Source organism: Ursus maritimus, assembly GCF_017311325.1.
Source record: "Ursus maritimus isolate PB19 chromosome X unlocalized genomic scaffold, ASM1731132v1 scaffold_X1, whole genome shotgun sequence".
Taxonomy (NCBI): domain Eukaryota; kingdom Metazoa; phylum Chordata; class Mammalia; order Carnivora; family Ursidae; genus Ursus; species Ursus maritimus.
In genome coordinates, this window is record NW_024423319.1 from 110,162,069 (window position 1) to 110,177,962 (window position 15,894).

General features: G+C 46.4%; 1 protein-coding gene and 1 long non-coding RNA gene across 2 annotated transcripts in view; one reads left to right on the forward strand and one right to left on the reverse strand.

The window, feature by feature from the left end:
• LOC103668163 overlaps positions 1 to 1,458 on the reverse strand; it is a 5,738-nt gene extending 4,280 nt beyond the window's left edge. The window contains exon 1 of the long non-coding RNA XR_569950.2: positions 1,038 to 1,458. This is a non-coding gene — a long non-coding RNA (uncharacterized LOC103668163). The remainder of the gene's footprint in view (positions 1 to 1,037) is intronic.
• A 1,378-nt stretch (positions 1,459 to 2,836) lies between these two features.
• On the forward strand, positions 2,837 to 14,989 carry RS1 (retinoschisin 1). The gene is made up of 6 exons (XM_008696476.2): positions 2,837 to 2,933; positions 3,502 to 3,527; positions 3,991 to 4,096; positions 11,285 to 11,426; positions 13,671 to 13,866; positions 14,837 to 14,989. Exons 1-6 carry the CDS (start codon positions 2,837 to 2,839, stop codon positions 14,987 to 14,989), a joined length of 720 nt encoding a protein of 239 aa, XP_008694698.2.
• The last annotated feature ends 905 nt before the right edge of the window (positions 14,990 to 15,894 follow it).

Below are 15,894 nucleotides of genomic sequence, written 5' to 3' on the forward strand. Positions count from 1 at the left end.
TTTTTTTTTTTTTTTTTTTTAGAGAGGGAGAGAGAGAAGGGGGGCATGTGGAGAGGCAGAGGGAGAGGGAGAGACAGAGAGAGAGAGAGAGAGAGAGAATCTTAAGCAGGCTCCACACCCAGCACGGAGCCCAATACAGGGCTCGATCTCACAACACTGAGAACACCACCTGAGCCAAAATCAAGAGTCTGATGCTTAACCGACTGAGCCACCCAGGCGCCACACATATTCTACTCTTGATGGGCATATGAGTGTTTCCAGTTTGGGGTTAATACAAATACTGCTGCTGCCGGTAATCTAGTACATGTTTTTGTCACTTGGAAAACATATGTATGCATTTCTGGTGGGTAGATACTTAAGAGTAGAATTCCTGGTTCATAGGGCACATGTATGTTCCACCTTAGTATAAGCTCCCAAATAGTTTTTCAGAGAAGCTAGACCGACTTACATGCCCACCAGCAATATAAGAGAGTTCAGATTGCTCCATGACCGTGTCAAGACTTGACTGGGTCCAATTTTCGATAGTAAGAGACATCTATGGGGAGATACCTGGTAAACCACTCAAAGCAAGAGCTGGAATCTTGGGCTTAGGAACATTTATGAGGTGGGTAGAAGAAACAGAGCTCTCAAAGGAGACTGAGAAGATATTCAGAGTGATGGGAGAACCAGGTGAACAGTGGGATGGAAGCTAAAGGAAGACGGGAGGGACTGAGAGCACACTGGAGCCTGAAGACATAAGGTCAGTGTCGGGAAGAGTCCATTGGATGTGAAAATAAGAAGTCAGTAACTTCTTTTGCCAGCACAGAGCTTGGCCTCCAAGATGGCACTCCTAACCTTCGTCTCAACCTGAGAGGATCCGTTCTGCCCATAGCAGGTAGCACAGGGAATCCCTAGGAATGAATAACCCGTGAATGAGGGCCCAGGGGAGACAGCGGTTTGGTGACCACAGGTGAGGGGTAGCCCTGAAATGCTCTGACTAAAAGATACGTTCCCCGGGACTCCCACTGCAGCCATGCATGACCTGGCAGAGTACTCACCATGTCCATCGTCCAGCGCTCTGTCTTCTCCTGGGTCCTCCAGCCCCTTGTGGGCAGAGAGCGAGGCTTCCATTTCAGAAGGCCCAGGCCCTGGTGTGGGGCCAGGCTCACTCTGGACATGAAGAAGTGGTTTGCAGAACAGGTAAATATGTATTATTTAAACGAAGGCACGATTTGAAAAAGATAGCTTTTCCGATTGTGACACAAAAGATGAGACCATTCCTTTACTCTCTAAAACAATCTGAAAGGTTTCGTGGTGGGCATCAGATTCAACTTTTAGGTAGGAAAGTGGTTAAGGAGGGACTTTTATTTCCTATTGCCTATGCTCAGGTTTTGTTCAAGATTTTTATAATAGATATGCGTTGCTTTTATAAGCAGAAAAGAAATGAAGGTATCCGTTTTGTTGAAAATGGGAAATGGGGCTCTGGTGCTTTACACTAGCAAGCACTGTCTGACTGAAACTTCTGCTACGATGAAAACGTTCTGTACCTGTGCAGTACATTAGCCACTAGCCACGTGAGACCAGGACGCACTTGAGATGTGGCTGGTGTGACTAAAGAATTGAATGTTTAATTTAATTTAATTTAATTTAATTTAAACTTTTGCCCATTTTAAAAAAAGATATTTATTTATTTATTTGTGAGAGAGAGCGAGAGAGAGAGAGAGCACAAGCTGGGGGAGGGGCAGAGGGAGAAGCAGACTCCGAGCTGAGTGGAGAGCCCAACACGGGACTTGATCCCAGGACCCTGGGACCATGACCTGAGCGGAAGGAAGATGCTTAACCAACTAAGCTACCCAGGCATCCAAATGTTTAATTTTATGAATTTTAAATAATTTAAACACAAATAGCCTCATAGGACTAGTGGTTCTGCATTGGGCAGCAGAGCTTAAACAGTTTATGCTAATGTATCCAAACTCTTTTCCTATTAAATCATGCATTCATCTCTGGAAAACAGTATGGAGGTTCCTCAAAAAGTTGATAATAGAGCTACCCTATGACCCAGCAATTGTGCTACTGGGTATTTACCCCAAAGATACAGATGTAGTGATCTGAAGGGGCACCTGGACCCCAGTGTTTATAGTAGCAATGTCCACAATAGCCAAACTATGGAAAGAGCCCAGATGTCCATCAACAGAGGAATGGATAAAGATGATGTGGGATATATATATACAATGGAACATTACTCAGCCATCAAAAAGAATGAGATCTTGCCATTTGCAATGATGTGGATGGAACTAGAGGTATTATGCTAAGCGAAGTAAGTCAATCAGAGGAAGACAATTATCATATGATCTCACTGATATGTGGCATTTAAGAAACAAAACAGAGGATCATAGGGGAAGAGAGGAAAAAATAAAATAAGACGAAACCAGAGAGGGAGACAAACCCTAAGAGACTCTTAATCATAAGAAACAAACTGAGGGTTGCTGGAGGGGAGAGGGATAGAGGGATGGGGTAACTGGATGATGGACATTAAGGAGGACACGTGATGTAATGAGCACTGGGTGTTATATAAGACTGATGAATCACAGGCCTGTACCTCTGAAACCAATAATACATTATATGTTAATTAATTGAATTTAAATAAAAAGTGTTTAAAAAATAAATTGTGCATTCATTCGCTTTGTTCATACTTCCATAGAGATAGTCTAGATGTTAGTTTTATGCTAAATCTTGCACACTTACTTTTCCCACATTAATTATACAGTATTTGTACTTTGTGGTTTAATATTTCCTGTACATTAAAACAAACCTTAAAAAGATTTTCTAAACAATGTGGTAATCCTAAATAACCTAAATGTGTCACAGGGGTTGGGGGAGAGGGCTAGGAATCAGCTCCTGCAGAGCACATCTGGTAGACACTGGGGACGACGATGATGATGAAGGGTCAATAAGTAAAGGGAAAAGCTAGCACCGATAATGTCAAATGTTACAATAGAAATGTAAATTGCAAGCACCGTTTAGGTAGTAGGTTCTCAAATATGTTTTTAAAAATACACATAGAAAAAAAGGACTGGAAAGATTTACATGAAAATGGTAACAGTATTGCCTTTGGTGATAAGAAATACAGGTGCATTTCTTTTCCTCTTTGCTACATTAATGTATTTTGCAAAATTCTATAAAGAACAAAAATAATACAAGCACGTGGCTAGCTCCGTAAGTAGAGCACGTGACTCCTGATTTTGGGGTCGTGAGTTGGAGCCACACTTTGGGGGGAGAGTTCACTTTAAAATAATAATAGTAATTATTATCCTTGTGTGTTTAATTTACTGTCCCCAGTTTCTCAGCATCTGTGGATGTTATTCCTGGCACATATTTACTTAGTTTGACTTCTTCCAGAAGGGGCTTTGTTAACTTTTATGTGACTATTTTCATTTCAATTTTCCATGGAATGAATAATTTTGTTGAATTTCTGTTTCTTTTTTTTAACTTCATTTTTTCCTCTCTTGTCCTTTTGCTTAGCCACGCTGGGATTATCATCTACCGAGGTATGTTACAGTAAAAAAGCTGTTTTTGAAGATTTTCTTAGCTCCAAATAATGTGTAGGATTATCAATTTTTTTAAGGTATTTTTTAAAGATATTTTATTCTGGTGGTGGCAATAGCACATTTTCTCCGGGCAAGTTCAAGACTGGTGTTTTAACAAGAGAATGTAAGTAAACCAGGTCTTAATAGAGGTGATATAATCTTGAGTCCATTGCCTTTTTCTTTTTTTAAAGATTTTATTTATTTGACAGAGAGCGAGGGCATAAGTAGGCAGAAAGGCAGGCAGAGGGAGAAGGAGAAGCAGGCTCCCTGCTCGGGGCTCGATCCCAGGACTGGGATCAGGACCCGTGCGAAAGGCAGACGCTCAACTGACTGAGCCACAGAGGCGGCACAGATTTTTCCAGTGGCTCCGGCCAGAGCTGCCTTTGACTGTGACTGACGCTCCTGCCCCTCTGGCTTCCCGCAGGATGAGGGTGAAGACCCCTGGTACCAGAAAGTGTGCAAATCCGATTGCCAAGGAGGTGCCAACGCCCTCTGGTCTGCTGGCGCCACCTCCTTAGACTGCATACCAGGTGAGTGTCCCCTCTCCTTAGGGCACCTGATCCTCGGGGTGTCCTTAGGAGCACCATTTCTCCTCTTCCCTTCAACCTGGCTGAATCAACACCCCGCCCCCCCGTCCCCCGAACACACAGTTGGCCTCTGAGCTTCGAATCACACAACAGCCACTGTTCCAACATACCACACGGATGTCATTGTTTAGAAACAGCTTCATGCATCTCTCCTTGGCCTCCGTGAGATGGTGAACCGGGACCTATTTTCAATGAAACAGACTCGTGGAATTCATGAAAATAAATCCATGGTAGGACGTGGGGCATTTTGAGAAGAGCACAGGATTTTAAGCTGGACACACCAGAGGTGGAACCTTGGCTGCCTCATTTCTTAACTCTGGGACTCCCACTTTGGTCTCTTTCTGTCAAATAGAGGTACTAGTACTGTGCCTGAGGGTTTATTGCTCGCCAAACAGCCGTGTGCTTCCCCCCGTCCCAGCCCCGTTGCAGTCAGGTGGCGCCGTATGAGCAGTTCCAGCCCAAGGGAGCAGCGTCTCTTCCAAAATGAGCATTTAAGGGCTGGTCCTCCACTCTGGCTCTCCCTTCCCTGCTTGAGAAAGTGGTTTCTCCTTCAGTGTGGGTCCCAGGAGATTCAATGGAGCAGAAACCCCTGCCGACCTAAAATGGACACGTCACCTGAGTGAAAAACAAACGTTTGTTGTGATAAGCCTCTGAAATTTCCAAGAGGTTTTTTCTGCGGCATAACATAGCCCTTCCGGGCTACTGTGAATGTCTTCCTGTAAGGTTCATGCCAGCGAACTTTGTCTGTAAAGGACCAGACGCTAAATATTTATGACTTTGCAGGGCAAAGGGTCTCAGCTCCTCGATTCTGCCATTGGAAGGCAAAAGCAGCCATAGAGCACGGCTGTGTGCCAATAAAACTTTATTTACAAATGCTTGGGTTGCCACCTTTGACCCAAGGGCCACAGTTGGCTGACCCCTGCTCTAGGGAGTTGTTATGAGGAAGAAATTGGATGAGGCCTGAAAGCATCTTGTGTTGTACCCAGCAAACTGTAGCTTAATAAAGGTCAGCTCCTTTTCTTCCCGCCTCCTGAGAGCTCACCCTCGGCCTTTCAGGGGCTTGGGGGCCCGGCAAATACTCGCAACGCTCTGTCCTTTCCATGGCTCGGCGCCTCTTTTGCTGAAACTGTCTTTGTCACCCCTCTCCAGGGTTATGATGGTGCCGTGCCAAGTCATTCACTTTACATAATCGCCTAATAATAGCTCCGCTAGAGACAGTATGTGTGCACATGTGCGAGCTTCTCTTCATTATTTCATTAAATTTGCATTAAAATAGCAAATTGTGGGGGAGGCAGGGGAGTCTACAATGGCCTTCACTGCCTCCGTTTTCCTATTTACTAAAGGGGTAGGAGCCGTTTGTGAACTAGTCTATTGGCAAGCCGCAGGGGGTCCCAGTGGTGAGGAAAGCAGTCAGTGCTGTTTAGTTTGGTGGGCGTCCACCGGACGTCCCACCCACTGTGTCCCACGGCATGAGCCCCTGCAACCCCTCTAGACTGGTGCGATCCGCCCAGTCAATATGGAAGCACCCTCCTTAATAATCCACTTGAAATTCAAGTCCACCCTTTGTCATCACGTGCCTATTATGTGCCAGGCACCGACAGGAAGATGAAAATGAAGACATTAGCTCCACCCTGAAGGAGTTTCCCATGCGGTGGGAGCAACCGTTCTCTTCACCAGAGACCTGGAGACTGACTGGAATTCCACTCGAAGTTCTTTCTACAAACAACTTAAAAAGAGATGATTTATGCAGATTGGCTTCCTTGACCCAGTCAGCTGTGAAGCTGAGGAGGGCTATGTGTTTGAGGAATGTGAAGTCGACCCGGGTCCCCCAAGCTCTCTTCCCACACACCTGCCATGAACTTGAAGTTCTGAAATCAGAACTTCAGCTTAACCATTCTCCTCTCCCCACCATTTTTTGGATTGTTTTGCTTTTGTTTTATTTTTTAACAGCACAGATATTTCCAGGAAGGAAAAATGCAACCCAAGCATTAAAGGGTTGATTCGTTGGTGTTAATGAGTTTTCCACAAAAGAGATGATTCAGGGCAGCAGGACAAGCCACAGTATTCCAGAAGTCACTTGCCCGTCAGTGCCTCAGATCCTCAGCGGAATGTTAAGGACGCTGCTTGGTTTCTCTGGACCCTGAGATTCAGCGCTTCCTCCAGAGCCCGCCTTAGGAGGGAAGAAGAGCCTAGAAAGTACAGAAGGACAGGACGGAGGGTCATTCAGAGCTGTCAGGAGGCGCTCCCAGGCGCACACTGGCTGTTAACCGTCCAGTATCCCCACCCACGGAGAAGGTGACTGGCTCGGTGCCTTAGGGCCTCCTTAATCTTTGGCTTAACGCTACAAAAATTACTAAAAGGTCTGTGTTCCACAGTCAAGCTAAGATTACCTTGGCACTCCAAGGGGGAAACAGGGTAAGGAAAGCATCAAAATACAGAAATCCAGTGATTCGTTACTGCTTTACTTTTATTTTAGATTTTATATTCCTATATCATTTTCGAGTTTCCACTCTATGCTATAAACATTATTCTCTATGCTACTCCATGGCCATATAGGTTCATATTCACCTCTCTCTTGTCAAGAACATCCCTCAGCTCTCCTTGTGTTTCTCTAGGTTAACCTTAACCGAGAAATGAGCTACTGAATGGGAAAGGCTAGTATGTTAAGTATAGTCCGGGTTAGCAGCACATTATGAATATGCCTTTATCCGTGGAATGATCAAAGCATCGCTCGCTCCGAAGAGCCACTTGTGCCACAGATGTAGGTGTCTCCTTAAAATGAGTGTAGAAACATTCTTTTTCTACTTAAGATGAGTGTAAAAACAGGCTTCGTAGCTGCACTAACTTCCATTGGGCAGAACATGTGGGAAAGCCATATTCCATGTAGGTCTGATGATGAACCCTTCATTCCTCCAGCAACATTATTCGTGTTGCTTAATCCTAGTTTATACTCAATTGACAGTTTCTTTTTGCTTAGGGCCGTGGGTGTTCTGTGGGCTGGGCAACCTCTATTTCCTCCCTGAGCTCTCTGTTTCCTGTTTCTGCTGTTTTCTCTGCTTCGTCCTAGCGGCCACCCAAGACAGGTGATATTCTTTGTTGATCCCTTCATTCACCATCCACTCAACAGCTATCGAGTGCCTAGCATGTGCAGGCATTCTGCTCAGCTCAGAGGATAGGAGGGTGAGCCAGACAGACCAGGGAGCTGACAGTTAAATAATCACAAGGACAGGGAATCAGTGACAGGACCAGGGTGACTGGGGAGGCAGCAGCTGGAGTCCCTCCCCCGGCTCAGGGTGGGAAGGGGAAGTGGGAGGAGGTCTTAAGCGTGAGTAGAGTTGGCCAGGTGAAGGGGGAGGAGACGGGACAGGAGTGTCACAGGCAGAGGGAACAACCTCAACAGAAGGCCTCCAGGCCTGCAAGAGGACCGAAAGGGAGCTCCACCAGGACTGTGGAAGGAGGAGGAGAGGGGAAAGGAGGAGTCAGGAGAAATAATAACATAACTTGACTGCAGTTTACTCCATAGCACACAGAGCATGAGAAATGCCACATTTCCTATTTTCCCAAGTTTATATAACTCCAGTTTGAGGCCTCCTTTGTCATGGCCTGTGAGGAGTCTAAAGACAGGATTGTTAAAGGTCCTTCCTCTCTCCTTGGACTACCTGAAACCCCCCTGGGCTTGCAAGGGCTGCCTGGGGGCAGAGCTGAAGCTCGGGCTAGGTGGCAGGCGCTCTGCCTGGCCCACAACCCCACTTTAAGGCAGACACCTTGGTGGTGGCTCTCCTCCCTCTGAACCAAGCTCAGCTCAGTCCCGGGGACTTGCCCAGGTTTCCTGAGGGGGTCTCCCTGCCCCCATCCATGGTCCAGCCCCCTCAGAGGAAGCATGTCCCCACTGAGCTCAGGCCCGTCCATGAGCACCCCCTTTCCACCGCAAAGGCCAAAGTCCAGAATCTCCAGTTACCTCCTCTAGCACAATCAGCTAATTTCTGTTGAGGCCTAGACCTTCCAAATCCATAAATCTGAGAGATGCTATGCTGTCAACAGCCTTTTACTCCCTTGAATCACACACACATGAACACACACACACACACACACACACACACACACACACACAAGCGTGGGGCTTATTCTTCCTGGTGCAAGATCCCAAACGTTTAGAAACATGAAGCTGGACTCCTTCTTGGGGAGATATACAGGGGATGATGGGGGCAGGACAGAGTGTGGTAGAGGGGAGTTAGATTTCTTCCCGGGTGAGCCTTCACCAGAAAGACAAACATGAAAAACTCAAGAAGACATCAATATATTCCCACAACTTCACCCTCTTACACCAATATGATCTGTTGCTCTTGGCCAGGCACTAGAGGCTGTACTCTACAAACATTATTTCATGTAATCCTAGCCACATTATGGAGGCACGTACTGCTGTTGTGCCCATTTCACAGATGAGGAAATTGAAATCCAGAGAGGTTAAGCAGCTTGCCTAAGCTCACACAGAGAGTGGGATCCAATCCCAGCTCACATCGACTCTAAGCAGGCATTCTTGACCTTGGCTGTCCATTACGATCCCTTTCAGCTTTACCCCTAGCCAGGTCCTACCCCAGACCAATGACATGAGAATCTCTGCGGGGTGACCTGAACATTAGCACTTCTGTAACTCTCCAGGTGGTGTCCAGGCTGAGACCTGTCAGACAATCTCTGCTTTGTGCCCTGGGCCACACCACCGCCTTTCTGGGTTGGCAGTTGGGGAGCTAGAAGCAGCAATGCCTGAGACAGGAGCCCTGGACAGGGGCAGGCTTGGGGCTTGGATGCTGAAGGGCTCGGTTTTGGATGTGTGAATGTGAAGGATTTTGGTGTCACCCAGATGGAACTGTTCTCCTGGAAAACGGACAATGGTTAGATAAGGCTTGGGGCCTGAGAGTCAGGCGTTGACTCCCAGATGGCAGCTGAGGCCGTGGGGATGGTGAGACCATCACTCTCCTGGAGAGTGTGGGCAGGGTCCACGTCTAGGCCTCACTGGCCTCCGAGGCCATTGCCACTGGCTGGGTCTCTGTAGGTTTCCAGCTCACTCTTAACTAGTAGATGGGCTAATTGGAAAGAAATGGCAAAAGAGCTGTGAGGTGAAAACAGAGAAAGAGCAAAATGCCAAGAATAAAGCAATCAGGAATAGGCTGATGGCTTTTCCTTCCCCTCTGCTCCCGCCCTCCGAGCTGGCGGCCTTGGAGCAGGAAAGGGGAGGTTCAGGATGGAGGGGCCTTAGAAACATCCACAGTTAGAATTTAAGTGACAACCTTGGACCCAAATGAAACCCAGCTTTCTGGCGCTGGGACCTTGTCCCTCCTTCTGGTGGCACGGGCTTATCTTGTGGATCAGAGGGGAATTGAGGAGGTGGGGGAGGCCCCAAGGCCATGGGCACTAGGCCCCCGAATCTGCAACCTTAACAAGCCCTCCTGATGACTTGACCACACAAGACATGATCAAGTGGCCCATAAAGCACTCCTGTTCTCGCTCCCAGGAATTCCCATTCTTTTAATAGGCTCCTGAAGCCTTGGGTACTGGATATGAGACGGACGCTCTAAGCAGGCAGGTGCCTTGGGTGCTAGATAAACTACCAATACGGTCCCTCACCTCCAGCCCCACTGAGCTGCAACTACTGGTGGGGGGTTGGACCCTTCCCTTTGGTGCATTGGGCAAAAAGGCATTGAGCCTCTCTGGTCAGAGGCCTGAAGCTGTCTTTCTGTCTTCAGTCTCTGAGTACAGGGCATGACAACCGTGCGGGCATTCTGGTGTCAGGATGGATGGCATTCAAGCTTTTGCATGCTTCATTCTGTCTTACTGACTTGAAAATTATCCTCCAGAAAGACTTTAGCACCCATCTTACTGTTGGGAGGTGATGATGCCCCAGTAAATAAGTTCAGCTCTTTGATCTGAACTCAAATTTACACATGGAAAAAAATAACTTACTTGACACTTATCGTTCACAATCAGAAACTGGAAGAATGCCTAAGTTTATCATTTTAAGTTTTCTCTAGAAACTTAGCTAGAACCTGCATTTGATTATGAGACCCCCCCCCCAAGTAGTGGCTTATTAAATTACTTTTGTTTTGACTCATGCAGTAAGGATATCAGGGCTGAGGTCTCTGTAGTTCTTTTGGCCTTACCCCCATTGTGCAAAATGGCTACCACTGTGCCAGCTATCAGGTTTTCCTTCTAGGTAACAGGAAGAAAGAAGGGGCAAGCAAAAACTGATCAGAAATCCCCAGCAGACATCGTCTTATATAACAGTGGTCAGAAATTTTATCATGTGGTCCCTTCTAACCGCAAAAAGAGACTGGGACAGATTTTTTTTTAAGCTGGTTACATTGCTGCCCCCCAAAATTAGGGCTCTTTCGTCAAAAAGAAGGGGAGAATAAATGCTGAGCAAAAGTCTTTGACCAGGTAACCGAACACTAAATGTGAGAAGAAATACATGAAAAGCAGCAAACAGTTAACACCTAAAAACCAGCTTTGGCTATTCTTATTTGGAAAAACAGCTCCTTTCAACTGTACCTCATTCAGTAGTCACTCAGGCACATTTCACCCCCCCTTTTTTTCCATTAGACTAGTGAGAAAACTGCAATTTACAAGTGAGAAATCAGTCTCAATATATAATTGCCTTTCTTGCCTCTCACCATTGTTTTGTATCTATCATTAGCATCCTATGCTGCCCAGGGACAATTAGGGACCCTGACGGCATCATGCAGGATGGCGAAAACTGTGTTCATGAGGAAAATAAAGAGTATGGCATTTAAGTATGCTATTTCTCTGTGAACCTCCTGGTGTTTTAAATGTCTAAGTCTGTGGAGGAGGTGAAGTATTTCTCAGCCCCCCACCTCAGGTTGCCATAGAGCCCCTTTCGTCTGCTTTTATGAATGTTGTGAGTCTCTATGGCAATCCTTTTACTTCATTTTCACTCTCTTCTCATAAGAGCAGTGAGTAGGTTGAAGATCCATCGTGAAGTGCGCTGCCAAGCAAAACATTCTCTACCTTCCAAAGCGCAGAGGAGACGGTTTGATTTGTCACGTTAGTCCTGTCGTGTTTGTTGAGTGTTACGATGTGATACGATTGTTTTAATGTGTGCTGCCTTTTCTTCTCCAGAATGCCCGTATCATAAGCCCCTGGGGTTCGAGTCAGGAGAGGTCACACCAGACCAGATCACCTGCTCCAACCTGGAGCAGTATGTGGGCTGGTATTCCTCATGGACAGCTAACAAGGCCCGGCTCAACAGTCAAGGCTTTGGGTAAGCAGGGCAGATGGCTCAGGCGATTTTTTTCATGTCACTTGAAAAATGTACATCTCTGTAATAAACGAATGGCAGAACGCATTTATTTATTTATTCAACAAATATTCATTGAGTGCCTTCCATGTGCTGAGGACTGTGGATGAGGTCCCAGCCTTCAAGAAGCATACAGTTTAGAGGGCCAGAGGGACTCTAAGCACATAATCACACAACTGAGCATTTAGTGAGTGTGATAAATACTGTGGAGAAGACAAAGAAGAAAGACCTGATTAATTTGAAGTACCAGGGAAGACTTTCTAAGGAAAAGATATTTAACCTGAGACTTGCAGTTGGCCGGGTGAGGGGGTGGGGGAAGGCACAGAATACAGCAGGTGCAAAGGCCCTTAGTTGGGAGGATCCCTGAAGGACATGGATGGGGATGGTAAAGAAGGTCAGCAAAGTTAGGGCACAAGTGAGATAAGGCTAGAGAGGTAGTCAGAAGTCAGATCATGAAGTCATGTTAAGGATTATGGTCCTTATTTTAGGCATAATGAGAGTTCCTTGAATGTGCATTAGTTAAAACACAAGTTTGTGCTGCTGTAACAAAGAGCCCCAAAGTACAGGGACTTAAACAACACAGAGGCTTATTTCCTGGTCATCTGAAAGTTTCATTAGGCAGTGTAGGGTTGTTATGATGGCTGATGGTATCAGGGTTCCAGACTCTTTCTACCTTGTTCTGTCATCCTTCGCATGAAGCTTCCATCTTGGGGCCCAAAATGGCTACCCTTGCTTCCACTATCACATCTACATTCTAGTCAGTGGGGAGAAAAGAAGAGCAGAGTGCACACACTTTTCTTTTAAGGATACAAACATAATCATATTGGCTACATTGCCCACATCCCATTAATCAGAATTTGGACACATTGCCCCACCTAGTTGCAAAGGAGACTGGGAAATATGAACTCTGCTGGGTGACCATTTGCCCAGATAAAACTTGGTGGTGGTGGTGATGGTGATGGTGGTGTTCTGTTACTAAAGGAAAATGGGAAGAGGATACTGGGAGACAATCAGCAGACTCTACCAGAGAAAGATTTGAAGTTGGGGAGTATCACAATCAGATTTGTGTTTTAAGAAAAATCTGGCTCCTGTGCGGGAGAACTCTTTAGTGGGGGAGGGGGGGCGGTAACCCAGGGAGACTAGTGAAGAGAGCTAAAGTAGCAATCATCCACTCAAGAACTGAGGATGATGTGGGCTAGAGCAGTGCCAGTGAAATGGAGAAAAGTAAATGAATTTGAGAAACATTTGAGATGGACTCAATAGATGGGATTGGATATTTGAGGTGACAGAGAGGAAGGGGCCAAGGATCTCTCTGGCATGAACACTCAGGAGGATGGAGGTAGCATTCCAAGAGATGGATACTAGAAGGAGCGGTTGGGATGGAGGTGATTCACTCTTGGACAGGTCTCACTGGGGGTGCTGTAAGGCATCTAGAAGTTGTCTAGATAGCAACTGATTCTCAGATTTTAGAATTGAGAAAAGGTCTGGGATGGAAATTAAAAATTCAAGAGCCACCCAAGGAGCCAGTCTGGAGTTAGAAGAGAAGGCAGTCAAGGACTGAGTCCCAAGAAGCTAATTAAATGCAAAATAAAATAAAATGAAAACCTCAAAGGGGAAATTATAGGTTTCCACAATTCAGGAGGGATATAGCTAAAAAACACATTGGTTCGTTAGTTTGCTTTACAATTGTCAAAGGCGCTTCCAGAGCCACTTGGCTCAGTGATCTGCACATGGGAGACACTCTCTGAAAGCCCCGAATGGCAGCACCTGAAGGAGATGCACGTATGTATAAAGGAAGTGAAATTAGGGTAAGACTCATGGAGAGACATCAGGAGAGACTAAGGAAAAGCGTTAGGGCTGGCGGGTGTAAGAACCATGCATTTTCATGTTTTGAAGAAAGACCTGTTCAACCACACCCCAAAGGCGCTTTCAGCTACACTCAGAGGCACTTCTTTGACCAATCAGTTGAATCTGGCCATTGTTCTTGGCGCAGTGGAGATGCAGGGAGAAAGAGAATGATACAAGTATAACAGAGGCTGGCCACTTCTTAGAGACCGGCCTCTTGGTGCTTAACAGATCGCAACTCAGACTGCCTGAGCATTGCAGAAGTTCTTCAGGTGGTGGCAATCCCTCAAAGGGCAGTGCCTCTCAGCTCTTTGCAGGTGCTCGTGGGGAAAGGCTCCTGGTGATTTGCTGTGTCCCTGGCAGGTGCGCCTGGCTCTCCAAGTACCAGGACAGCAGCCAGTGGCTACAGATAGATCTGAAGGAGGTCAAGGTGATTTCAGGGATCCTCACCCAGGGACGCTGTGACATCGATGAGTGGATGACCAAGTACAGCGTGCAGTACAGGACAGATGAGAACCTGAACTGGATTTACTATAAGGACCAGACAGGAAACAACCGGGTAAGTCGGGCTAACCCCAACTTACCTTCAGCTTGGACTCTCTGGGCCTCCCTTCCTTCTTCCACCCTGTCAGACCACTGGCTCCATGGCAAGGGAAGTCATCCGGGCTTCTTCCCCACAACATGGTCTACTCTCTAACAAGGCAGGTGTCTTTTCTTGCTGTATCTTGGGTGCCTAGCAGTTTGTTTGTGAATGAGCACCACTCTTGTATACAGAAGTCTTTGTCTGAATTCTCCCATCAGCTTATAGTTGCTTAAATGATCAAAACTGGCCATTTGGCCTATTCCAAACTCACTGAGCCATTGAACACTTTGCCACATGGGTCTGACTTGACCTATTATTGATGTGGGTAGGCCCTTGTCTATTTATGTAGATATGGCCTCTCCTTACTATTGAGACTGATTGCTAGGAAGATCTGGACAATCCAGCAAGTTAGCCGCTGAACTATGTAAATGATTAAAATGGCTCCAGCAGTGCAAACACAGGAATTTAGGCCTATGAGCAACTATATATCCTACTAACCTCTAAAGGCCAAGCTGCAAGTCAAGTCTTGTTCACTGAACATAGTAGGTTCGTAATTGAGTGTGTGTGTATGTGTATCTGCACTGTCCAGTATGGAAGCCACTCACACGTAGCTACGGAGCACTTGAACTGTAACTAGTGTGACTGAGGAAGGAAACCTTTATCTAATTTTAATTCGCTTAAATTTAAAGAGCCACACGTGGCTCATGCTTGCATATTGGATGGTGCAGTTCTAGATGTCCCCACAGAGTGACTCGGAGATGCCTAGAGCACACAGGTGCTGAGTAACATGCAAATTCAGATTTGGGGGTGGGGATGTGCAATTCTCTGAGCCTTAACCACTTGCTGTGATTTCTCAAACTTCAAAGTTGGGGCCCGTGTCGGATAAGAATCGTCCTTCCTTTACCATCTTCTGATGTGATAGTGATAAGACCTCCTCTCTCCTTAGGTCTTCTATGGCAACTCAGACCGAACCTCCACAGTCCAGAACCTCCTGCGGCCCCCCATCATTTCCCGCTTCATCCGGCTGATCCCGCTGGGCTGGCACGTCCGCATTGCCATCCGGATGGAGCTGCTGGAGTGCGTCAGCAAGTGTGCCTGAGGCCTCCCTCCGCGCGGCACCTGCCGTGGGGGCTGGAGGGCGCAGAGCAGCCTCTAGGGGAACCCTGACGCGAACAGGGTGACAAACACAGCTGTATTTTACAAGCTCTTTTCAGTGCAGAGCTGTGCAGGAAGAATTTCTTTTTTAAAAAAATATAGTTTCCAATTTCAATGAAAGAGAAAGAAAAATGAACTTATTCCCCATTCACGGCCAAAGAAAATAAGAACAAAGAAAATGTCCCTAAAACCAGTTTTCATACAAAAGCCTAAGTAGCAGGGTGATTTGTTGCTCTTGGGTTTTTGTTTTTGTTGTTTTTGGTCTGACAGTGTGAAAGTGTGGTCCCAGGGAACGCAAAGGAGTCCAGGTAATTTTAAAACCCTTTTGCTTTTACCACACTGAAAACAGGAACAGAGTTTCATAAAACCTTGATTTGAATGCAAATGGGGAGCAAGCTTGTAGTTTCTGCTTCAAGTTTTCAGTGAATCATGGCCTTTTTGGACTTTAGAGTAGCGGGTGTGCAGAGGGCAAGGTTTTGGGTGACTGGTTGGCCAAGATGAGTACAGTGGCTGGGAGCCTGTGTCCTGGTCTCCTGGGAGGTGTGCACAACCAATCACCCCAGGTAAAAGGGCCTCCTCGGCTCTGAGCTTTCACCCCCAGAACACAAGGATTGGGGTGGGGGGTGGGGGGTGTTCCGGAGCTCTCATCACATACAGATCCACTCTAGCAAATTTTTCATCTGTGGTCACTATCTCGGTGAATGAATACATGGGACAGGCTGCATGTCTAAGTAGCAAAGTTTCTCTACCTTTAGGAAACCCAAATGACCAGAACACACCAGAATTTCCCCTTATCTAGGGCTACCATTTTTCAATAAGCTTAACATTTTAAAAACAGTTGGCCCAGGA

Bases quoted from the DNA above. Each gene is read 5' to 3' on its own strand.
- RS1 (XM_008696476.2), top strand. From the start codon at position 2,837: ATGTGTCACAGGGGTTGGGGGAGAGGGCTAGGAATCAGCTCCTGCAGA. The intron at 2,934-3,501 runs GTAAAGGGAAAA...CCTTTTGCTTAG, and splicing joins TGATGATGAAGGGTCAATAA to CCACGCTGGGATTATCATCT. The intron at 13,867-14,836 runs GTAAGTCGGGCT...CTCTCTCCTTAG, and splicing joins ACCAGACAGGAAACAACCGG to GTCTTCTATGGCAACTCAGA.